Below are 25,791 nucleotides of genomic sequence, written 5' to 3'. Positions count from 1 at the left end.
TCCCAGCTACTTGGGAGGCTGAGGCACAAGAATCACTTGAATCTGGGTGGCAGAGGTCACAGTGAGCCGAGATCATGCCACTGCACTCCAGCCTAGGCAACAGAGTTAAACTGTGTCTCCAAAAAAAAGAAAAAAAGATAAGCATATGATCCAGCAATTCCACTTCTGAGTAGATCCCTAAAGGAATTGAAAGCTGGAACTCAAACAGACACTTGTACACCCGTGATCATTCTAGCATCCTTCACAATAGCCAAAAGGTAGAAATAACCTAAATGTCCATCAACAGATGAATAGATAGAGAAAATGTGGTAATATATGAGATGGAATATTATTCAGCCTTAAGAAGAAAGGAAATTCTGACACATGCTACACCATGGATGAGACTTGAAGATGTTATGCTAAGCCATAAAAGGAAAAATACTATGTGAATCCATTATAGGAGGCATGTAGAGTAGTCAAATTCATAGGGACAAAGGTAGAATGATGATTGCTGGCAGGTGAGGGTAGGAGTTGCTGTTTAATGGGTATGAAATAGTTGCTGTTTAATGGGTATGAAATTTCAGTTCAGAAAGAAAAAGGTTCTGGAGATGGATGGTGGTGATGTTTGCACAGCAATGTGAATGTACTTAATGCCACTGAAATGCACACTTAAAAATTATTAAAATGGTAGATTTTGTTACGTGTACTTTGCCACAATTTTTTAAATTTTTTTCTAAAAAAGAACACTTCCAAAGATTTTCCCTAAGAAAGAGAAGAAAATTTTAGGCAATAATTGCTTCACACTCTCAAAGAAATTACATATCCTTTCTTTAATAGGATCTAAGGCTTCGGGAGGCTGAGGTGTGAGGATCACTTTAGGCCAGGGGTTCAAGACCAACCTGGGCAATATATCAAGACCCCATCTACAAAAAAAAAAAAAATAGGCTGGGCATGGTGGCTCACACCTGTAATACCTGCACTTTGGGAGGCCAAGGCAGGCAGATCACCTGAGGTCAGGAGTTCAAGACCAGCCTGGCCAACATGGTGAAATCCCATCTCCACTAAAAATACAAAAAATTAGGCCGGGTGCGGTGGCTCACGCTTGTAATCCCAGCACTTTGGGAGGCTGAGGCGGGCAGATCACGAGGTCAGGAGATCGAGACCACGGTGAAACCCTGTCTCTACTAAAAATACAAAAAAAAAAAAAATTAGCCGGGCGTGGTGGCGGGCGCCTGTAGTCCCAGCTACTTGGAGAGGCTGAGGCAGAAGAATGGCGTGAACCCGGGAGGTGGAGCTTGCAGTGAGCCGAGATCGTGCCACTGCACTCCAGCCTGGGCGACAGAGTGAGACTCTGTCTCAAAAAAAAAAAAAAAAAATTAGCCAGGTGTGGTAGCGCATGCCTGTAATCCCAGCTACTCGGGAGGTAAGGCAGGAGAATCGCTCGAACCCAGGAGTCAGAGATCATGCCACTGCACTCCACCCTGGGTGACAGAAGGAGACTCCGTCTCAAAAAAAAAAAAAAAAAGAATCTAAGGTATTACAATGAGATATAAAGGGAGGTTGGCAGAGCTAAGGAAAAAAATTAGGAAGTAAACCATGACATAACAAAAAAATTAACTAGAAGAACAAAGATAACAAAACCTATTTTTTTTTTTTTTGAGACAAGGTCTCACTCTGTCACTCCTGGGCTCAAGCAATCCTTCTGCCCCAACCTCCTCAGCAGCTGACACTACAAGCGTGTACCACCATGCCTGGCTAATTTTTTATTTTTTGTAGAGACGGGGTCTTGCTATGATACCTAGGCTTGTCTCAAACACCTGGGCTCAGGCAATCCTCCCGCCTTGACCTCCCAAAGTGCTGGGATTACAGGCATGAGCCACTGTACCCAGCCAAGAACAGATACTTTATTTTTTTAAATAAGTAGAGAGTTTATTTGGGTGAAGTTTGAGGACTGCAAACCAGAGTCATGGATTCACACTGCCCTGCATATATGCTCCAGAACAGATACTTCAGAAAACTCCATCAGACAAATGAAAAATAAGCTTTAGAAAAACCACACATGGCAGGAGGAGACTGAGAGGGAGCAGGCAAACATCCAAAAGAGATCAGAGAAAATATGATATATATGGAGAGGGAAAAAGGAGAGCGATTGAACAGATAGTTGATGTTCTCAAAGACAGAAAAGAGAACAAACAAAACAGAAAAAAAAAATTTTAAGGAAGGCGATTTTCTGTAAATGAAGATATGAATTGGTAGGTGAAAAGGGCTGACGCTGGGTCCTGGAAAAGTTAAAAATTTTCAAAACTGAAAAAGAACCTAGAGAAGTTACTAAACTACAAGGTAAAAGAAGCCATAATTTGGCAAACTATGCGCCAGCAGGCCAAACTGCCATCTGTTTTTGTAAATAAAGTTTTACTTGGCCAGGCATGGTGGCTCACGCCTCTAATCCCAACACTTTGGGAGGCCGAGGTGGGCAGATCACTTGAGATCAGGAGTTCAAGACCAGCCTGGATGACATGGTGAAACCCCATCTCTACTGAAAATATAAAAATTAGCCAGGTGTGGTGGCGCACGTCTGTAGTCCCAGCTACTCAGGAGACTGAGACAAGAAAATCGCTTGAGCCTGGGAGGTGGAGGTCGCACCACTGCACTCCAGCCTGGGGAACACAGCGAGACTTCGTCTTGAAAAAAACAAAAAAAGTTTACTGGCATACAGCAAAAGCCCATCCATTTATGAGTGGCCTTTTGTGCCACAACTGCAGAGGTATCTGTGAGAGAGACCATATGGCCCCCAAATCCTAATATTTATGATCTGGCCCTTTACAGGAAATGTTTGTCAGTCCCTGTTATAACTATTCAGGGAAAAGAAACAAGCTACCTACAAAAAAAAAAAAAAAAAATAGGAAGAAGAGGCAGGCCAATCTCATACTTATCAGAATACAGAGGGAAATGCATTCGCACTAGAAAACAGAATTCACAGAAGTAGCATTTCACCTTTTGTCTTTACAGAAGTATATTTGGCTGTTTTGTGAGACATTCTGGGGGGAAAGAAAAATAAATATAGATGGCAGAAGACAATGAAGAATTCTGAAGGAGAAAGCGTGTGACCCAAGAATTCCAAAAGCAGTTACTGCTTTCTACACATAAAAGCAATAGAAAGACACTCCTGGCCGGGCGTGGTGGCTCACGTCTGTTAATCCCAGCACTTTGGGAGGCCGAGGCGAGTGGATCACCTGAGGTCAGGAGTTTGAGACCAGCCCGGCCAACATGGTGAAAGCCCGTTTCTATTCAAAATGCAAAAATTACCCAGGCGTGGTGGCACATGCCTGTAATCCCAGCTACTCAGGAGGCTGAGGCACGAGAATCACTTGAACCCAGGAGGCGGAGGTTGCAGTGAGCCAAGATCACGCCACTACACTCCAGCCTCGGTGACAGAGAAAGACTCCGTCTCAAAAAAAAAAAAAAAAATTACAGAGTTCCTTCTAATCTATATAATTCAATTGCCATTAAGACATTCTAAAAACTGAAGACTTACAAGGCCTTATCTTTATAGAGAGATATACACAGAGATGAGAAGCAGCTAGCACTCACCTACAGCCTGAGAGGTGAACGCTGCTACAATCTGCGGACTGGCTAGGGCCTCCAGCCTGTTCTTCAGTGCCTCCAAGTGCACACACTTTTCTGAGTAGTCTGGTGTATCAACAAGCATCATTAAGCTGTTCTGCATACCTGTTAGCTTGGCAGAAATCACAGCTATGTCCTAGAAAAGACCAGAATAGAGAATATTTATTTTAAAAGATCCCTACTGCCTCAATTGGGAATAGATAAAATACATGAAAAGGCAACTCATCAAGTAAGAAAATGGGGCTGGGCATGGTGGTGGTTCATGCCTGTAATCCCAGCACTTTGGGAGATTCAGGCAGGAGGATCCCTTGAAGCCAGGAGTTCAAGACCAGCCTGGTTAACATGGCAAGATCCAGTCTCTACAAATAGTAAAAATTAGCTGGGTGTGGTCATGCGCACCTGTAGTCCCAGCTACTCAGAAGCTAAGGCAGGAGGATCACTTGAGCCTGGAAGGTGGAGACTGCAGTTAGCCAAGATGGCACTACTGCACTCCAGCCTGGGCAACAGAGAAAGACCCTGTCTCAAAAAAAAAAAAAAAAAAAAACTGTACTCAAATAAATGCAAATTAAATTAAAACAAGAAAGTGTCATTTTCCTCCTAACAAATTGGAAAAGTGTCTGAAAAATTATAATAGCTATTGTTGGTGAGGGTACAAAGAAAAAAGACAATCTGTCTGGTATCATAAATTTAAATTTATACTGTCTTTCTGGAAGGCAATTTAGCAATATGTGCTAAGAGTTTTAAAAATATTCACATCCAGGCTGGGCACAATGGCTTATACCTATAAATCCCAGCATTTTCAGAGGCTGAGGCAGGAGGATTGCATGAGGCCAGGAGTTCAAGACCAGCCTGACCAATATAGCAAGACCTTGTCTTTACAAAACATTTTAAGAAATTGGCCAGGCAGCCGGGCGGGGTAGCTCACGCCCCCGTAATCACAGCACTTTGGGAGGACGAGGCTGAAGGATCACCTGAGCTCAGGAGTTTGCAACCAGCCTGGCCAACACGGTGAAACCCTGTCTCTACTGAAAATACAAAAATTAGCCGGGCATGGTGGCGCCCACCTGTAATCCCAGCTACTTGGGAGGCTGAGGCAAGAGAATCGCTTGAACCCAGGAGGCAGAGGTTTGCAGTGAGCTGAGATCATGCCACTGGACTCCAGCCTGGGCGACAGAGCAAGACTCTGTCTCAAAAATAAATAAATAAATAAATAAATAAATAAAAGATAGATTGTTGAGTGAAAAAATAAAGTGCAAAGCAGTGTTCACAATGAGCTTTGTGAGGAAAAAAAGGGGCAGGGAACATAAATACATATGTGTGTATCTGGAAGGATGGGCATAAAGCTGATAACGGGGCTTGTCTGTACAAGAAAAATTAGCCCCTGGCCAGGCATTGTGACTCACCCCTGTAATCCCTGCACTTTGGGAGGCCAAGGACGGCAGATCACCTGAGGTCAGCAGTTCAAGACCAGCCTGGCCAACATGGTGAAACCCCATCTCTACTAAAAATACAAAAATTAGCCGGGCATGGTAGTGCACGCCTATAATCCCAGGTACTTAGGAGGCTGAGGCAGGAGAATCACTTGAACCTGGGAAGTGGAGGTATCACGCCACTGTACTCTAGCCTGGGCTTCAGAATGAGACCCCGTTTCAAAAGAAAAAAAAAAAAGAAAAATTAGAGGACTAAGGTGGGGGTCAGGGTTAGGAAAAAAACTTATTTTTTGCAGTTTATTCCTGTGTAATAAATTTGTTCCTATGTGCATTTGTAACTTTTTTTAAAAATTGACTGATAAATCATTCATTTTGCTTTACAATTGAGTAAGAGTTCTTCATAAGACATCATCTTACTTCATCCTTACATCCCAGGTGGAAAATGTTACTATTTTCCACACTTTGCAGCCTCAGAAGGGGTCAATAACCCACCAAGTCCCCATGGTATATACGGCTCCCCCATCCCCATGTTCCACCCTCTCATTCATTTACCCCCAACCTTCTCTGCCTGTGCTGGTTTTTCTTTTTTTCTTTTCTTTTTTTTTTTTTTTGAGACAGGGTCTTGCTCTGTCCCTCAGCACAGTGATATGATCATAGTTTACTGTAGCCTTCAACTCCTGGGCTCAAGAGATCCTCCCGCCTCAGCTTCCTGAGTAGCTGGAACTACAAGTGTGCAGCACCACACCTGGCTAATTTTTTAATTTTTTGTAGAGATGGGGGTCTCATGTTGCCCAGGCTGGTTTCAAACTCCTGGCCTCAAGTGATCCTCTCACCTCAGCATCCCAAAGAGCTGGGATTCCAGGCATGAGCCATGGTGCCTGGTGCCTATACATCTTTATCGAGGCTTCTCTTGAACTCACTCTGTGACTAAGAGGCTTCAGTCACACAGAGGGTGCAAGCTAAAGAGGCTGGAAACACACCGAACAGCTTCAGATCTTCCCCACCCTGAGTCTGAAGGTTTCTGAATGCTGCTATTGGCTATCAACTTTGCTATCTCTTTTGCTTTCTCCAAACTTCATGTTCTTGCTTAAATACCTTTCATAACATCCCCTAAACAAGAAACCTACCTGAGTCTTAAATGTCTCCTCAATATCGGCGCTCAATGTGCTCCACTTATCTGCTTCCTGAAGCGATTCGGCAGCAAGTTGCATTCTGGACTTCACCTGGTCAATTTCTACCAACACCTGAAAGAGACATGAGGGGTGAAAAATGAAGGCGTAGGTCCTTTTTCTCCATCTGTCACCAGGGACTTGAAATGTAAGTATGGTGGCTTGCTCCTGTCTTTAGGGAGCTTCTGTCTCCCAAAACACCAATCATCTGGCTAAATTTATTCAGCAGTGCTGAAGAGATGAATCAGCTGAAAGACCCAAGCAAAAGCATAGTTTCGGGGGGCTGGGCACAGTGGCTCACACCTGTAATCCCAGCACTTTGGGAGGCCGAGATGGGAGGATCACTTGAGACCAGGAGTTCGAGACCAGCCTGGGCAACATGGTGAAACCTTGTCTCTACTAAAAATACAAAAATCAGCCGGGCATGGTGTTGTACGTCTGTTATCCCAGCTACTCAGAAGGCTGAGGCACGAGAATCGCTTGAACCTGGGAGGTGGAGGTTGCCGTAAGCTGAGATCATGCCACTGTACTGCAGCCTGCACTCCAGCAACAGAGCGAGACTCTGTCTCAAAAAAAAAAAAAAGAGCATAGTTTGAGTGCTGGGCAGAATCTTGAGTGATGGCTGGCCTCCCAAAACACCGTGCTGTTCTAAACCCCTCACGAGAGTGACCACCTTCCCAAAACAAGAATCATCATTTACGACAAGAGCCAAAATACCTGCATGGATTGAGATGTATCCTGTTCAAATTTTTTAATGTCCTCCTTGACAAGAATCATCTGTTCTTTCAGGAAAGTTGCCTCCTGTTTTAGGGCTTCGACATCACGGAGCACTTTGGGCATGTTCTGGAGAGCTTGGTGACTTGTTTCTGTAGTTAAAAAAAAAAAAATCAAGAACGGCAATAGCCACAAAAGGTGAAAGTTGGACCAGTCACCAGTAAAAAATAGGAAACAAATCAGACAACAGAAAGGAAACGCACGACCAATCAGACGGTTTTTGGAGCCTGCAGAAAATACGGGGCAGGAGAGGAGATGGGCAGTGAGGTGGCCTCTGCCAGGATCACGTCCCCAGACTGATGGGAAAGGGCCTTTGATTTCACAAGGAATCAACAATCAACCTGTCCCAACACCAACTTGCAATCACCAGTGAAATCATAACTCCATTTTCAAGGAGGCATGCCCCAGGAGCTTTGCATACATTGTATTACTTAATGTCCATGGTGGTCATTAGCAGCCACCTCCTACTGATAAGAAAACTCAGAGAGGTTAAAGTAACTTGCCCAAGATCTTACAGAGCTAAAACTAAGCCTCAGATGGGTCTGGCCCCAATGCCTGCTTTCCATGGTCTTTTTTTTTTTTTTTTTTTTTTTTTTGATACAGAGTTTCGCTCTGTCACCCAGGCTGGAGTGCAGTGGCGCAATCTTGGCTCACTGCAAACTCTGCCTCCCGGGTTCAAGCGATTCTCCTGCCTCAGGCTCCTGAGTAGCTGGGTTTACAGGCGCCCACCACCATGCCCAGCTAATTTTTTGTATTTTCAGTAGAGACGGGGTTTCACCATGTTGGCCAGGCTGGTCTTGAACCCTTGACCTCAGGTGATTCACCGGCCTTGGGCTCCACGCCTGCTGGGAATACAGGCGTGAGCCACCACGCCCGGCCTATTTTAAAATCATTTTTGAGACAGGGTCTCACTCGGTTGCCCAGACTGGAGTGCAGTGGTGAAATCACAGCTCATTGTAACCTCAGCCTCCTGGTCTCAGGTGATCCTCCCACCTCAGCCTCTCAAGTAGCTGGGTCTACAGGCACACACCACCAGGACTGAATAATTTTTATATATTTTGTAGAGACAGAGTTTCACCATGTTGCCCAGGCTGGTCTCAAACTCCTGGGCTAAAGGGACCTGCCTGGCTAGGCCTCCCAAAATGCTGGGATTACAAGTGTGAGCCACAATGCCAAGCCTAAAAATATCTTAAATCTACCCATTACTCATCATCTTCACTGCCATCACCCCAGTTGGAGCCACTGTCATCTCTTTTCTGGACCTCAGCAATAGCCTCCTGAACTATGTTACTCCACTGCTTAAAAATCCTACAATGCCTTATTTTTAAATTAAATTCAAACTGTATTTATTTATTTATTGAGACAGAGTCTCCCTCTGTCACCCAGACTGGAGTGCAGTGGCACAATCTCAGCTCACTGGAACCTCTGCCTCCTAGGTTCAAGTGATCTCCTGCCTCAGCCTCCCAAGTAGCTGGGATTACAACTGTGCACCACCATGCCCGGCTAATTTTTACATTTTTAGTAGAGACGGGGTTTTGCTGTGTAGGTCAGGCTAGTCTCAAACTCCTGGTCTCTGGTGATCCACCCACCTCAGCCTCCCAAAGTGCTGGGATTACAGGCATGAGCCACTGCACCCAGCCTTAAAATCAAACTCTTTAATGTGACACTGAAATCCCTGCATAGCACTCTAACCTGGGTGACAGGGCAAGACCCTGTTTCTTAAAAATAAAGAAATATAAAATCCCTGGCCGGGTGTGGTGGCTCACGCCTGTAATCCCAGCACTTTGGGAGGCCAAGGCAGGCGGATCACGAGGTCAAGAGATCAAGACCATCCTGGCCAATGTGGTGAAACCCTGTCTCTACTAAAAATACACAAATTAGCTGGGCGTGGTGGTGTACAGCTGTGGAATCAGCTACTCGGGAGGCTGAGGCAGGAGAATCATATGAACCTGGGAGGCGGAGGTTGCAGTGAGTCGAGATTGCGCCACTGCACTCCAGCCTGGCGACAGAGTGAGACTCCGTCTCAAAAATAAATAAATAAATAAATAAATAAATAAATAAATAAATAAATAAAATCCCTGCATAACGTGGCCCCTGTGGACCTCTCCAATCCAACACTGGGTCTTCTTCAACAGTGTATTTTTAGAACCTAGAAAAGAGTTTGTGCCCAATAAATATTTGTTGACTGACTAAATGAAGAAATTGGTCCTCCAATTTGGGGTCCTCAGCATGTGCTTGAACGGCTACAATCACCTTTCCTCATCGCAGACTTGGGCCCTTGTCTCATCTTGCATAAAAATAAATGAAGCTTTAAACCTATGAAGGCTACCTGCTGCCTGAGGGATAAAAGCCAAACTCCTAAGGCTGGCCAGAAAGGTCTTTCGCCAGCTGATCCCGATCTATTTATCTGCCTCATCTTCAGTTACTTTTCTCCTACGAAAGTGTGATTCTCTAATAATAATACTACCAATTATCTTGTCTCACTCTGTTCCCCACATTGGAGTGCAGTGGTGCAATCCTAGCTCACTGCAGCCTTGAACTTCTAGGCTCAAGCAATCCTCCCGAGTAGCTGGACTACAGGCATGAACCACCATGCTGGCTAGTTTTTTAATTTTTTGTAGAGATAGGGTCTTGCTATGTTGCCTAGGCTGGTCTGGAACTGCTGGTCTGGAACTCCTGGCCTCAAGCAATCCTCCCACTTCAGCTTCCCAAAGCACTGAGATCACACCCAGACTGTTTATTGATATTATTCATGCAGCACTGTTTGAACTTCTCACCTTTCCCTGGACTATGCCTTCTTATAGCCACACTCCTGTGCATATGTTACTCTCTCTCTCTCTTTAATACCAAGGAAGCAGTGAAATATAATGGTTAAGGGCCTGGCCTCTGGAGCCAACTATCTGGGTTCAGTCCAGGCTTCCCATTCATTAGGAACATGATGCTGAGCAAGTTACTTAACTTCTCTCAACCTCAGTTTCTACAAGTCTATAGTGGGCATAATAACTGTGCCTACCTCTAAGGATAACTGTCAGGTTTAAATTAGATAACCATGCCCAAAAGCAGGTACTGTTCACATTTAGGCCAGGACAATTCTTCATTGTGCAGGATTGTACCAAGTACTGCCGGACATTAAGCATCACTGGGTCCTCCCACTGAATGTCCTATGTCTGAATGTCACTGCAGTATTCCCCACTACTACGACAACTAAAAAAGCTCCCACAGCCCAGGCGCAATGGCTCATGCCTGTAATCCCAGCACTTTGGGAGGCCAAGGCGGGCGGACCACCTGAGGTCGGGAGCTCAAGACCAGCCTGACCAAAATGGAGAAACCCTGTCTCTACTAAAAATACAAAATTAGCCAGGCATGGTAGCACATGCCTGTAAACCCAGCTACCCGGGAGGCTGAGGCAGGAGAATTGCTTGAACCTGGGAGCCAGAGGTTGCGGTGAACCGAGATCACACCATTGCACTCCATCCTGGGTAACAAGAATGAAACTCCATCTCAAAAAAAAAAACAAACCTCCCACCAATTTCCAAATATTCCCCGTTCCTGAGGGCAGGAACAAGGATAAAGGGAGGCGAGGAGAGCATTGCAACCCATGTTTGAGAATCACTTAGTTAATACATATAGAGCCCTAAAAAGAGTGTCTGACATGTACCAAACCTCATATATGTGCCATTATATCATTATTATTATTATTTTTGAGACAGAGTCTCACTCTGTCACCCAGGCTGGAGTGTAGTGGCGGGATCTCTGCTCACTGCAACCTCTGCCTCCTGGGTTCAAGCAATTCTTCTGCCTCAGCCTCCCGACTAGCTGGGACTACAGTGCATGTCACCACACCCACCTCTAATTTTGTATTTTTAGTAGAGATGGGGTTTCACCATGTTGGCCAGGCTGGTCTCGAACTCCTGACCTCAGGAGATTCACTCGCCTTGGCCTTCCAAAGTGCTGGGATTACAGGCATGAGCCACTGTGCCCGGCCAATTTGCTATTATATTATTATTAATGTCTTTTCCTCTTTGCCCTACAAAGTTTTCCTTCAAGGTCTAACACAGGGGAAGTGCTTTATGATTCTCCTAAACAACACGTAACTGCACCCTCCTGCCAGCTCTCACAACTCCAGATTCTATTCTGAGTAAAGCCATCCCTCATTGTAATTTACTGTTTCTATCTTCCCCACAGGCAGCAAGCTCAAGCAAGATAAACTTTTTGTCCCCACTGCCCATTTCTGGACACATGCATAGTAGATGCTCAATAACTAATAAAAGATGCAAGGTACAATAAAGAATATGGGCTGGGCACGGTGGCTCACGCCTGTAATCCCAGCACTTTAGGAGGCAAAGGCTGGAGGATCACCTGAGCTCAGGAGTTTGAGACCAGCCTGGACAACATAGTGAGACCCCCATCTCTACCAAAAAATAAAAAAATTAGCCTGGCGTGGTGGCACAAGGCTGTGGTCCCAGTTATTCAGGATACTGAGGCAGGAGAACTCCTTGAGCCTGAGAGGTGAAGCTGCAGTGAGCACTGATCACACCACTGCACTGTAGCCTGGGTGACAAAGTTAGACCCTGTCTCAAAAAATAAAAAATAAAAAAAGAAAGAAAACAATCTGCAGTGAAATAAAGCCCCCTCCCTACCTTTTCTTAAACAATGGGCACAACTGGCCGGGCGCAGTGGCTCATGCCTGTAATCCCAGCACTTTGGGAGGCCAAGGTGGGTGGATCACCTGAGGTCAGGAGTTTGAGACCAGGCTGGCCAACATGATGAAACCCTGTCTCTACTAAAAATACAAAAATTAGCCAGACATGGGGCACACGCCTGTAATCCCAGCTACTCAGGAGGTTGAGGCAGGAGAATCACTTGAACCCAGGAGGTGGAGGTTGCAGTGAGCTGAGATGGCGCCCCTGCACTCCAGCCAGGGGGACAGAGTGAGACTTTGTCTCAAAAAAAAAAAATGGGAACGTCTCTTGGACCATCCACTCCCAGTGGAAGCAGTCTGTTTGGTCTTTCAATCTGAGCCTAGGAGACAGACTTGTGTACAGTATGTACTGAATCAACACACGTTGAATAAAAGTCAAGTCAAGGAGTTACATGAAATGATTGCCAGTGCATGTTTTTTTTTTTTTTTTATAATTTAACTTATCCTCAAAAAATGGTTTAGGCCAGGCATGGTGGCTCACACCAGTAATCCTAGGGCTTTGGGAAGCCAAGATGGGAGGATCACTTGAGGTCAGAAATTTGAGATAAATCTGGGCAACATAGTGCGACCTTGTCTCTAAAAAAATTTTTTTTTTTTTTAATTAGCCAGGCATGGTGGCACATGCCTATAGTTCCAGTTACTTGGGAGGCTGAGGCGAGAGGACTGCTTGAACCCAGAGTTTGAGGCTGCAGCGAGCTGTGATGGTATCACTGCATTTCAGCTTGGGCAGCAGAATGAGGAATGAGACCCTGTCTCAAAAAAAAAAGAGGTTTAAGTCTCCACTGAGACCAGCCTATCTTCCTCAGCTGACATAAAATCCACTAAAACAATGTTTTCCAGATCTGTGTCATTCCCTTACACCTATACTATAATATGTTTTTTTACAGATATAAGGATCCGTTGGCTATTCCTTCATACTCTCAAAATTCACTTTTTTTTTTCTTTTTACAGTTTATTGTTTGGTACAAAAACAGGCTCTTTAACTCTTTGAATAAACATCTCACAGACTTGTGCTCCTAGATTACAAAAAGTCAAAGCCAATTTTCTTTGACACTGGGCCCTTGACCCTGACATTCAAGTCACCATAACAGAAACTGGAGCTGTTGTATCTTACATTCTGGAAGGTACCTCAACAAAGACATGTTAAGAACTGGTTAAAACTTCTAGCATTTAAAAAGATCCATCTTGTCTTCCAGTGCCTATGGATAATAATAAAAAGGAAATCCCAGAGATCTGCTATTGAGTTAGAGAAGAACTACTGCAATAAGATCCACTCTTTTAAGTTCCAAAAGGAAACTTGAGGCCAGGTGTGGTGGCTCACAGGTATAATCACAGCACTTTGGGAGGCCAAGACTGGAAAACCCATTGTGCCCAGGAATTTGAATTTGAGACCAGGCTGGCAACACAGTGAGATCCCATCTCTACAACTTTTTTTTTTAAACAAAATTTGCGGGGCGTGGTGGCTCGTGCCTGTAGTCCCAGCGACTCGAGAGGCGAGAGGATCGCTTGAGTGCAGGAGTTCGAGGCTGCAGTGAGCTATGATCGAGCCACTGCACTGCAGCCTGGGCAACCAAGAGAGACCCTGTTTCAAAAGAAAAAACAAAGAGAAAGAAAAGAAAAGGGAAACTTATAGCCCAGCCAGAAGAAGAAAAACAACACCCAAAATTAGCAAGTGTTCAAGAGAGCCCGGCACCCAGCTGAGAGTCCCGCTGATGTGATCAGGAGTTCGGGGCTTGCTCTTTCGCCGAGGGTATTTGCTGTCCATGCGTGCCCCGCCCACCTGAGTGCCCCCACGCAAGTTCGGTGACCTCTGCCGGGCCGAGAGCAGGGGAGGGTCCCGCGGCCAGGGCCTCGCGCGGCTCACCCTCCACGGCGTGGTTCACCTCTTGGATGAACAGCTGCAGCTTCATCACCAGGGTGGCTGCGTGGCCATCCGCCTTCCCGGACGCCGCCTCCTTGGAGCCGGCCCTGAAGGCCGCATTGATCCACTCCTTCACGTCGAAGTCGTCTGCCAGGAACTTGGAGAAGTCCATGGCTGCACTGTCTCAGGCCTGGACTTAAGAGTTGGTTCCGGGTGGCAACGGGAATGCAGAAGCGCGCGAGCCTGCGAGAACACCGAGGCTAGCCTCTGAGGCGAACCCCAGAAACGCCAGGACGGGTAACTTGCCCCTTTGCGCTTCCCTGTTCAGCCTACTCAGGTTGCGGCTGGGAATGACCCTCGCCGCCCGCCGTTCTTCTTCCGGAAGTCGTTGGCCGTTACCATAGCGACTGCGGGCGTCCGGAGTACTGAGCAGAGCTGGGTGTGGGAGAAACGCCCCGGACTGAGAGCTCACCGCAGCGACAAACATCCCACGTCTGCTAACATTTGCCGAGGACTAAACTATGTGCTTACTATAAAGCCCTGAATACATTAGCGCATTTACGCGGTGGCTCGCGCCTGTAATCCCAGCTCTTTAGGAAGCTGACGCGGGAGAATCGCTTGAGGCCAGGAGTTCAAGGACAGCCTGGGCAACAGTGGAGCGCACTGGGCAGCAATGGAGTGCAATTGAACGATCTCAGCTCACTGCAGCCTCAAATTTCTGGGCTCAAGCGATCCTCCCACCTCAGCCTCCAGAGTGGCTGGGATTACAGGCGCGCGACACCACGCCCGGCTATTTCTTTCTTTTTCTTTTTCTTTCCTTTTTTTTTTTTTTTTTTTTTCTTTCCTGAGACGGAGTCTTGCTCTGTCGCCCAGGTTGGAGTGAAGGGATGCGATCTCGGCTCACTGCAACCTCCGCCTCCTGGGTTCAAGCGAGTCTCTTGCCTCGGCCTCCTGAGTAGCTGGGATTACAGGCGCATGCCACCACGCCCCGCCATCTTTTGTATTATTAGTAGAGACGGGGTTTCACCATGTTGGCCAGGCTGGCCTCAAACTCCCAACCTCGGGTGATCCGCCCGCCTCGGCCTCCCAAAGTGCTGGGATCACAGGCGTGAGTCACCGCGCCTGGCCTAATTATTTTCTTAATGATGTGTTTTGAGGTGCAGACCTTTTAAAGTTTGTTAAGTTCCTTATCATCTTTTTTTTTATGGATCATGCTTTTGGTGTTGCGGCTGAGAAATCTGTGCATAACCCATAATCACAAACAATTTCTCAGCCTGGGAAACATAGGAAGACCCCGTCTGCAAAAAATTTAAAAATTAGCTGAGTGTGGTGGCACACACCTGTCGTCTCAGCTACTCGAGAGGCTGGGGTGAGAGGACTGCCTGAGCCCAGGAGGTCGAGGCTGCAGTGAGCTGTGATCATGCCACTGCACTCCAGCCTGGGTGACATAGCGAGACCCTGTCTCAAAAAGAAAAGAAGAAAAGGTAGGGGAAGGTATGAGGGTATTCTTTAGGTTCTAAGGTTTTATGTTGTTTCAAGAGTGGGACCAACCCAAGGGGGAGGACAAGACGTCATCCTTGGAAACCCTACAGGGGACAGTTTTCCAAGTTGGCCTGCCATTGGGGTATGAGTGGCTGGCTGCCATCTCCATGCCTGATAGCCACTGGTTTTTCATTGGCATCTCCCTTGGTTTGTCTTATTCTTCTGGGTTGAGTAGGTTTTAGCTGGGGTAACCCTTCTGCTAGGAGTCCCAATTATTTGGTGGGGGGGAGAGGAGGGAAGAGGAGAGGAGGGGAGCAATGCGGGGAGGGGAGACGAGGGGAGGTTAGGGGAGCAATCTGATAGTGTAAGTCTTACTTTGTTCTTGTTAAAAATTTAGGCCGGACGCAGTGGCTCACGCCTGTAATCCCAGCACTTTGGGAGTCCGAGGCAGGCGGATGACGAGGTCAGGAGTTTGAGACCAGCCTGACCGGCATGGTCAAATCCCATCTCTACTAATAATACAAAAATTAGCTGGGCATGGTGGCGCGTGCCTGTAATCCCAGCCACTCAGGAGGCAGAGGCAGGAGAATTGCTTGAACCTGGGAGGCGGAGGTTGCAGTGAACCGAGATCCGCCACTGCACTCCAGCCTGGCAACAGACCGAGACTCCATCTCAAAAAAAAAAAAAAAATCCTGCTGGGATTTTGACAAGGATTATGTTGAACTGTTGAATTATTGGATTAATTTTAGGAGAATTGCCATCATGACAGTATTGACTCTTCCAATCCAGAACATGAAATGCCTCTTCATTTATTCAGATGGGAATTTTTCAGCCTTGGCACTATTGAGCCCAGATAATTTTTAGTTATGGGGGCTGTCCTATGCATTGTAAGATATTTCGCAGCATCCCTGGCCGCTACCCATTAGGAGCAACATCCTCTCCAAATTGTGACAACCAAAAATCTGTCCACACAGTGCCAAGTGTCCCCTAGTAGGAATCACCCCTGGGGATTTAGATCTGATTTAGATCTTCTTTAATTTCTCTCAGCAATATTTTGTAGTTTTCATTGTATAATATGAGTCTTGCACTTATTTTGTTAAATTTATTTATTTATAAGTATTTCCTTTGCCGGGCACAGTGGCTCATGCCTGTAATCCCAGCACTTTGGGAGGCCGAGGCAGGCGGATCACAAGGTCAGGAGTTTGACACGAGACCAGCCTGCCCAACATGGTGAAACCCCGTCTCTACTGAAAATACAAAAATAGCCTGGCGTGGTAGTGTGCACCTGTAATCCCAGCTACTCAGGAGGCTGAGGCAGGAGAACTGCTTGAACCCGGGAGGCAAAGGTTGCAGTTAACAGAGATCGCACCACTGTTATCCAGCATGGGTGACAGAGTGAGACTCCGTTTCAAAAAATAAATAAATAAAATAAATTATTTCCTTTTAATGCTACCATGAATGGAATTTTCTTAATTTTCATAGTTTCTTGTTACAGAAAAATGATTTTGTGTGTGTGTGTGTGTGTGTGTGTGTGACAGAGTCTTGCTTTGTCACACAGGCTGGAGTACAGCAGGGCAATCTCAGCTCACTGCAACCTCCGTCTCTCAGATTCAAGCAATTCTCCTGCCTCAGCCTCCCAAGTAGCTGGGATTACAGGCATGTGTCACCACACCCAGCTAATTTTTGTATTTTTCGTAGAGACGGGGTTTTGCCGTGTTGGCCAGGCTGGTCTTGAACTTCTGACTTCAGGTGATCCACCCGCCTCAGCCTCCCAAAGTGCTGGATTACAGGCGTGAACCACCACACTCAGCAACAATTGATTTTTATAGATTTATCTTGTACCCTTTGACTGTTAAATCTGTTTTCTAGTTTGTATGTGGGGGTGTTGTTTGGGATTTGTTTACATACAGGATCATGTCATCTGTGAATAGACACTTCCTTTTTCCTTTCCAAATTTTTTTTTGGCGGGGGTGGGGGGGTGGGCGGGGGGGGGGCGGTGTATTGCTTTTGTTGCCCAGGCTGGAGTGCAACGGCGTGATCTCAGTTCACTGCAACCTCCATCTCCCAGGTTCAAGCAATTCTTCTGCCTCAGCCTTCCAAGGAACTGGGATTGGAGGTGCCCACCACCACACCTGGCTAATTTTTCATATTTTTACTAAAGACGGGGTTTCACCATGTTGGCCAAGCTGGTCTCAAACTCCTGACCTCAGGTGATCCACCTGCCTCTGCCTCCCGAAGTGCTGGATTACAGGCGTGAGCCACTGCACCCAGCTGGAAGTCCCCTTCTATTCCTAGTTTGTTGAGAGTTTTTTAGGATGTTGGATTTCGTTTTTTTTTTCTCTGCCTATTGAGATAATCATGTGGTTCTTGTCACATTCTATTCAAATGATATAGTAATTGATTTTAAGATGGCAAATGAATCTTGGGACCAGGCACAAAGTGCTGTAATACTAGCACTTTGGGAGGCCAAGGGGACGGATAGCTTGAGGTCAGGAGTTCACGACCAGCCTGGCCCAAATATGGTGAAACCCTGTCTTTACTAAAAATACAAAAATTAGCTGGGCATGATGGCACACACCTGTAATCCCAGCTAATCAAGAGGCTGAGGCGGGAGAATTGCTTGAACCCAGGAGGCAGAGGTTGCAGTAGGTGGAGATCGCACCATTGCACTCCAGCCTGGGCAACAGAGCAAGACTCCATCCCCCCCAAAAAAAAAAATTGTCGGTTTTAGGCCAGGTGCGGTGGCTCGCACCTGTAATCCCAGCCCTTTGGGAGGCCAAATCACTTGAGGTCAGGAGTTCGAGACCAGCCTGGCCAACAGGGTGAAGCCTCGTCTCTACTAAAAATACAAAAATTAGCCGGGCATGGTGGTGGGCGCCTGTAGTCCCAGCTACTTGGGAGGCTGAAGCAGAAGAATCGCTTGAATCCGGGAGGTGGAGGTTGCAGTGAGGTGAGATCGCGCCACTGCACTGCAGCCTGGGAGACAGAGAAAGACTTTGTCTAAAAAAAAAAAAGTCTATTGTATGTGATATTAACATAGCCACTCCAGCTTTCTTATGATTACACTTGCATGGCTAATTTTGTTTTGTTTTGTTTTGTTTTGTAGTCCCAGCTGCTAGGGAGGCTGAGGCAGGATCGCTTGAGCCTGGGAAGCGGAGGTTGGAGGGAGCCGTGATTGTACCACTGCACTCCAGCCAGGGCAACAGAGCAAGACTCCATCTCAAAAATAATTGTCCACTTCATCCAAGTTGTATAATTTGTTGGCATAAAATTGTTCAAAGGATTCTCATATAGTCTTTTCTCATCCGTAGAATTGTGGTGACATCTGCCTGTTCTTTCTTGACTTTGGTAATTTTTTTTTCCCTTGGTCAGTCTGCTGAAATTTGTGAATTCTGTTGCTCTTTTAAAAGAACCAGCTGCAGGCCGGGTGCAGTGGCTCACGCCTATAATCCCAGCACTTTGGGAGGCCAATACAGGCAGATCATCTGAGGTCAGGAGTTCGAGACCAGCCTGGCCAACATGGTGAAACCCTGTCTCTACTAAAAACACAAAAATTAGCCAGCCATGGTGGTTGGCGCCTGTAATCCCAGCTACTCGGGAGGCTGAGGCAGGATAATTGCTTGAACCTGGGAGGCAGAGGTTGCAGTGAGCCGAGACCAGGCCACTGCACTCCAGCCTGGGTGATAGAGAAAGACTCTGTCTCAAAAAAAAAAAAAAAAAAAACAAAAACAAAAAACAAAAGAACCTATTTTGACTTTGTTAATTTTTTTTCTATTCAACTTTGACTTTGTTAATTTTTTTCTATTTTTCATTTTCTATTGTTGATCTCTGTGCTAATCACTTTCCTTCTTTCTTTGAATTTAGTTTGCTCTTTGGTATATTAAAGTAGAATCTTAGGTTATTGATTTGAAATACTTTCTCCTATAGCCATCTAAAATTACTAATTTTTCCCTCATAGTCTAATGGCTAGGAAAAAATAAAAACAAAAAATAAAATTATAAAGCAAGACATTGTCTCTACAAAAAGTTAAAAAAAAAATTATCTAGCCATGGTGGTTTGCACCTGTAGTTCCAGCTACTCAAAAGCCTGAGAGGCTAGAGATCATTTGAGCCCAGGAATTTGAGGCTGCAGTGAGCTATAATAGTGCCACTGCACTCCAGCCTGGGTGACAGTGTGAGACCGTCTCTAAAAAAAATTTCCTCTGAGGCCAGGCGCCGTGGCTCACGCTTGTAATCCCACCACTTTGGGAGGCTGAAGCGGGTGGATCACCTGAGGTCAGGAGTTCATGACCAGCCTGACCAATATGGTGAAACCCCGTCTCTACTAAAAATACAAAAACTAGCCGGGCGTGGTGGCAGGCACCTGTAGTCCCAGCTACTCAGGAGGCTGAGACTGGAGAATCACTTGAACCCAGGAGGCGGAGGTTGCAGTGAGCCAAGATCACGCACGCCATTGCACTCCAGCCTGAGCAACAGAGCAAGACTCTGTCTCAAAAAAAAAAAAAAAAAAATTTCCTCTGAAGCATTGGTCTAGCTGTAATTCATAAATTTTGATGTTTTCATTTTTGTTTGATTCTAAATGTTTTTAAATTTTTCTTGTGACTCATTTAACCCATGGGTTATTTAGAAGCATGTTGTTTAATTTCCAAATAGTTGGGTATTTCTTGGATTTCCTGTTGATTTCTAATTCAATTCCATGTGATTGGAAAACATACTTGTATGATTTATACTTTGTTTTTTGAGACGGAGTCTCAGTCCATCTCCAGGCTGGAGTGCAGTGACACGATCTCGGCTCACTGCAACCTCCACCTCCCAGGTTCAAGCGATTCTCCTGCCTCAGCCTCCCAAGTAGCTGGGACTACAGGCACCTGCCACCACATCTGGCTTTTTTTTTTTTTTTTTTTTTTTTTTTTTTTTTTTTTTTTTTGAGACAGAGCCTTGCTCTGTGGCCCAGGCTGGAGTGCAGTGGCATGATATCCATTCACTGCAAGCTCCACCTCCTGGGTTCACGCTATTCTCCTGCCTCAGCCTCCCGAGTAGCTGGGACTACAGGCATCCGCCACCACGCCCGGCTAATTTTTGTATTTTTAGTAGAGACGGGGTTTCACCGTGTTAGCCAGGATGGTCTCGATCTCCTGACCTTGTGATCCGCCTACCTCGGCCTCCCAAAGTGCTGAGATTACAGGCATGAGCCACCGCGCCTGGCCTACCCAGCTAATTTTTGTATTTTTGGTAGAGACGGGATTTCACCATGTTGGCCAGGATGGTCTCCATCTCTTGACTTTGTGATCCAGCCGCCTTGGCCTCCAAAAGTGCTGGGATTACAGGCATGAGCCACCGCACCCGGCTGGTTTATATTCTTTTATTATTTATAGAGATGGCGTCTTGCTTTGCTGCCAAGGTTGGTTTCAAAATCCCCGGGGGATTCAAGCAATCCCATCTCAGCCTCCCAAAGTGCTGGGATTGCAGGCCTGAGCCACCGTGCCCAGCCCTTAAATTCTTTTAAATTTACTGAGACTTGTTTTATGGCCTAGCATTGGTGTATCCTGAAGACTGTTCCATGTGCACTTGAAAATATGTATCTGCAGTCATTGGGTGGAGTGTCATATATATTTTAGCTATGTTAATAGTGTTGTTCAACTATTTTATATCCTCACTGATTTTCTATGTAGTTGTTCTGTCGTTACTGAAGGTAAGGTATTTAGATCTCCAATTATTATTTTGAGACAGAGTCTTTCTCTGTCGCCCAGGCTGGAGTGCAGTGGCGTGATCTCAGCTCACTGCAACCTTTGCCTCCCACGTTCAAGTGATTCTCCTGCCTCAGCCTCCTGAGTAGCTGGGAGTATAGGCGCGTGCCACTACGCCCGGCTAATTTTTGTATTTTTTAGTAGAGACAGCGTTTCACCATGTTGGTCAGGCTGGTCTCGAACTCCTGACCTCGTGATCCACCCGCCTTGGCCTCCCAAAGTGCTGGGATTACAAGCGTGAGCCACCACACTCGGCCCTATTATTTACTTTTTTTTTGGAGACAGAGTTTGCTCTTGTTGGTCAGGCTGGAGTGCAGTGATGCGATCCTGGCTCAACGCTACCTCTGCCTCCCAGGTTCAAGTGATTCTCCCACCTCAGCCTCCCGAGTAGCTGGGATTACAGGCATGCACCACCACACTCGGCTAATTTTGTATTTTTAGTAGAGACAGGGTTTCTCAATGTTGGTCAGGCTGGTCACAAACTCCTGACCTCACATGATCCACCCACCTCGGCCTCCCAAAGTGCTGGGATTACAGGCATGAGCCACCATACCTGGCCTCCAATTATTATTGAATTGTCCATTTTTACACTCGATTCTATTAATTTTTGCATTAGGCATTTTGGGGCTTTGATGTGAGGTGCATATACATTTTATAATTTTATGTCTTCCTGGTATAGTCACTTTTTATCATTATTAAATGTTCTTTTTTGTCTCTAGTAATACTTCTGTCTTAAAGTCTATTTTTGTGCCAGGTGCGGTGGCTCACACCTGTAATCCCAGCCCTTTGGGAGGCCGAATCACTTGAGGTCAGGAGTTCAAGACCAGCCTGGCCAACATGGTGAAACCCTGTCTCTACTAAAAATACAAAAATTAGCCGGGCATGGTGGTGGGCACCTGTAATCCCAGCTACTTGGGAGGCTGAGGCAGGAGAATTGCTTGAATCCAGGAGGTGGAGGTTGCAGTGAGGTGAGATCATGCCACTGCACTGCAGCCTGGGAGACAGAGCAAGACTCTGTCTCAAAAAAAAAAAAAAAAAAAAAGTATTTTGTGTGATATTAACACAGCCACTCCAGCTCTCTTATTATTACTTGCATGGCTAATTTTTTATCCTTTACTTCCTACTGATTTGTGAACCTAAATGTACCTTTTGCAGACAGCATAGAGTTGGAATTTGGTGGTGGTGGTGTTTTCTATCCAGTATGACAGTTTCCACCTTTTTGGAGACAGGGTCTGGCTCTGCCACCCAGGCTGGAGTGCAGTGGTGTCATCTTCTCTGCAACCTCTGCCTCCTGGGCTCAAGCCAACCTCCCACCTCAGCCTCCCAAGTAGCTGGGACTACAGGCACATGCACCATTCTCAGGTAATTTTTGGTAGAGACAGGGGTCTATGTTGTCCAAGGTGGTCTCAAACTCCTGGGCTCAAGCAATCCTCCCATCTCAGCTTCCCAAAGTGCTGGGATTACAGGCTCGAGCCAACACACGGTTTCCTCACAGCCTTTTGAGTTAAGGCAGGTAGTATTTCTATTTCCAAAAGAGGAAACTGAAGCTGAGATGAGGCTATGCTGTAGAGAAACTTGAATGCTAGGGCAATTGATTTTACGTAATCCAAAAAGATAAGCAGTACTAATTAAATATGATTAGAGATGCAGTAGGGTCAGGCTAGGCATGGTGGCTCATGCCTGTAATCCCAGCACTTTGGGAGGCCAGGAGTCCAAGACTAGCCTGGGCAACATGGTGAGGCCCTCATCTCTACAAAAATTTAAAACTTAGTCAGGTGTGGCAGCACGCATCTGTAGTCCTAGCTACTTGGGAGGCCAAAGTGGGAGGATCCCTAGAGCCCAGGAGTTTGAGGCTGCAGTGAGCTATGACCATGCCACTGCACTCCAGCATGTCTCTTAAAAAACAGAAAAAAACTGGTCATGTGAAGAAGGCACAAGAACACCACATGACAATGAAGGCAAAGGCTGGAGTTATGCAGCTACAGGCTAAGGAAGTCAAAGATGGTGGAAGCCAGCAACCACCAAGAGGGAGCACCGTAGCCCCAATATTAGACTCCCACCCTGCACAACTCAGACAACACATCTGTTGACTTAAACCACCCAGTTTGCGGTACATTGTCATAGCAGTTCTAAGGAATTAATACAGAGAAAAATAAACATTTCGACGGTTACTTTGGGTTTATTGCAGCTGATCCTGATCTTAACAAAGGGTATGGTCAGATTTTTTTTTTTTTTGAGATGGAGTCTTGCTGTGTTGCCCAGGCTGGAGTGCAGTGGCATGATCTCGGCTCACTGCAAACTTCACCTTCCGGGTTCAAGCGATTTCCAGCTAATTTTTGTATTTTTAGTAGAGATGGGGTTTCACCATGTTGGCCAGGCTGGTCTTGAACTCCTAATCTTGTGATCCTTCGCCCTGGCCTCCCAAACTGCTAGGATTACAGGCGTGAGCCACCACGCCCAGCTGGCATGGTCAGATTTTATTAAAAGTATCAACCTTTTCTGCTGCCTATAAAAATATTCATAAGTTATCAGTATTCTTAGCACAATTTCTGTGGTTTTATGAGAGCAGGAGAGGCTGTGAAATGAACAGTAATGAAACGGAAGTCACCAGTTACAATGGTTAAGAAAATCTCAGATGTGAAGGTGATTTGAGAAATAGCACCTAAATTTATAGAATATCTATCCTATCTGCTATTTTGTACACCTCATTAAATTCTCACCAAAAAGTGTGAAGTAGACTTGTAACATTTTTACCATTTACGGATATAAAAACTGAGGCCCAGAGATCACTGACTTGCCCAAGATGCTACAGGTGGTAAAAAACTAGAAATTGAACCTGACTTCCCAGCCCACACTCGGTTCACTCTAGCGCACAGGGCTGCCAGAATTGAAGCAAGAGAGGGTTGCCAGGGAAAAGTCCGGCCTGCTTGGCTGCCTGGGAATGGTGCCAGCGGGAGGGAGAGGATACAAGGAAACTACGAGGGAATTGCTACCCCAGAGTTTTAACATGCAGCACTTTCAACACATAAATGCTTGATTTGTACCACATGAGCTCAGGGAAGAAAGCGGGGTTACGTTTCTAAGTAATTCATACTGATAATGGCATTCTCTCCAAGCTGTCTATAGTGTTACATGAAAAGAACAAAACACACAACAGTATACTATATTTTCTTGAACATGCCTAGAATCCCTCTGAAAAGACAGAGGATGGTAACTGGGTGGGAAGAATTTTCACCTTTCATAATTTTGAATCATGTCAATGTCTTTATCTTAAAAAAAAGATGACACTGAGCATAAAAAACAAGGCTTTATTTTCAGCTGATTTTAGAAAGCTCATAAAAAATTGAAAGAAAATTTATAATTCCCTGACCCAAAGATTACCACTGTCAGATGTGCACACAAACATCTTGGTGCATCGCTTGGCTTTAAAACAAACTGGGGTCAGGACATGGTGGCTCATGCCTGTAATCCCAGCACTTTGGGAGGTCAAGGCAGGAGGATCGCTTGAGCCCAGGAGACCAGCCTGGGCAACATAGAGATCCAGTCTTTACCAAAAACTGAAACATTAGCTGGGCGTGGCAGCATGCACCTGTAGTCCCAGCTACTCCAGAGGCTGAAGCCAGAGGATCACCTAAGCACAGGAATTCAAGGCTGCATTGAGCTACAATCGTGCCACTGCACTCCAGCCTGGGCAACAGAGCAACGCCCTGTCTCAAGAAAACAAACAAACCGACTTTTATACTCTAGACGCTGGGTAAGCATCTTCTATAATGGGTATATTTAAAGGATTTGGGATTAATATTGTAGTAGGCAAGCACTATTTGCATTCTAAAATATTGCCCTTGCTTTCTAGCTTTAACATTTTCTGTCTCAATTTACACTATTTTTACTAAATAATATTCACTTTTCTTTTGGTTGTCATTTATTCTGTTTTCAACACTATCTTCATGACCTGTTTGTGTTCAGAGTGGCTCACAGATAAGGAAACATTTTTGCCCAGTCTTAAGTTCATGGAAGATAATAGGAAGAGTAATTAACTGCAGCAAAAGGTTAGGACAAAACATGGCATTATTAGGGCTTGAAAGGACTTTATTGTGGTGTGATGAAGCAGGCCCTGGTCTGGTCAGATGATACCAGAAGGGCACTGAGTGCCAGTGTGCAACTTGAACTTGATCCCATAAAGTTATGCACCAGGAAGCCATTCAGAATTTTTCACCCGGTCAGATCCTCAGATTTGCTAGGGAACTCTGGTAGTGGCAAGAACCAGAGCTGGTACTCAGAATTGGGATAGATGCATTGTCCCCCTCCCCCCGCCAAAAAAAAAAAAAAAAAAAAAAAAAAAAAGCCCAAATCAGAGCAGTGGCAATGTAAGTGCAGGGAGGACATGATGTGGGATTATTTAGACAACAGGCCAAATGACATGCAACTACTCCGCAGATACAAACGAAGCAGGAATCAGGGACCCAATAAGTCTCAGGTGCTTTCAAGTAAGAGCATGTAGGTGGAAAGGGGCAGGACTCTGGGTTCCATTCTAAGTAACTGAGACTGAAGCAACAGTGGAACCTACAGATACAGATAACCCCTGACAGACTGAAATACGATCTGGGGACAGCAAGGAGGTGGCAGCTTGAGAGAGGTCTACAATCCATCTAATGGTTTAGAGCCGCCTGGCTACCAGGCCTCTGTGTGGACGGGAAAGTCCTGAGGATTGGACTCTGGAAAACCACCACACTTAAGAGACAGAGGAAAAAGGGCAGTCATGGAGGTAGGTCACGAAATAGGGGTCAACAGGACCCCCGAAGAGTTCAAGATACTGGAAAGCACTAGCCATGAGTGCCAGATCTCCAGTACACACATCATGAATTTGCTTCTCCCCAGAGGAACAGAAGCTCTTTCAGGGTGGTGCCTGGCTCAGGGTAGCTGGTCAACAACTAGTTTTTAAAAAAACAGAGACAAGGTCTCACTATGTAACCCAGGCTGGACTTGAAATCCTGGGCTCAAGTGGTCATCCCACTCAGCCTCCC

The 25,791-nt window shown here is 45.8% G+C and overlaps 1 protein-coding gene across 4 annotated transcripts in view; it reads right to left on the bottom strand.

Moving 5' to 3' along the window:
- The window catches only part of COG7 (component of oligomeric golgi complex 7), a 65,839-nt gene extending 51,920 nt beyond the window's left edge, over positions 1-13,919 (bottom strand). For 2 of the 4 annotated variants that reach the window (XM_030799772.1, XM_030799776.1), the window contains exons 1-4: positions 13,543-13,919; positions 6,920-7,068; positions 6,161-6,277; positions 3,571-3,739 (exon numbers count right to left, since the gene is read on the bottom strand). In XM_030799772.1, the coding sequence (XP_030655632.1) occupies positions 3,571-3,739; positions 6,161-6,277; positions 6,920-7,068; positions 13,543-13,711 (604 nt within the window). In that variant the 5' untranslated portion in view covers positions 13,712-13,919. The other 2 variants (XM_030799778.1, XM_030799781.1) reach the window with 2 other exon arrangements.
- Between the last annotated feature and the right edge of the window lie 11,872 nt (positions 13,920-25,791).

This window comes from Nomascus leucogenys, chromosome 2, assembly GCF_006542625.1.
Source record: "Nomascus leucogenys isolate Asia chromosome 2, Asia_NLE_v1, whole genome shotgun sequence".
Taxonomy (NCBI): domain Eukaryota; kingdom Metazoa; phylum Chordata; class Mammalia; order Primates; family Hylobatidae; genus Nomascus; species Nomascus leucogenys.
Note: the sequence above shows the minus strand (reverse complement) of the source record. Positions and strands in the feature narration are given on the sequence as shown.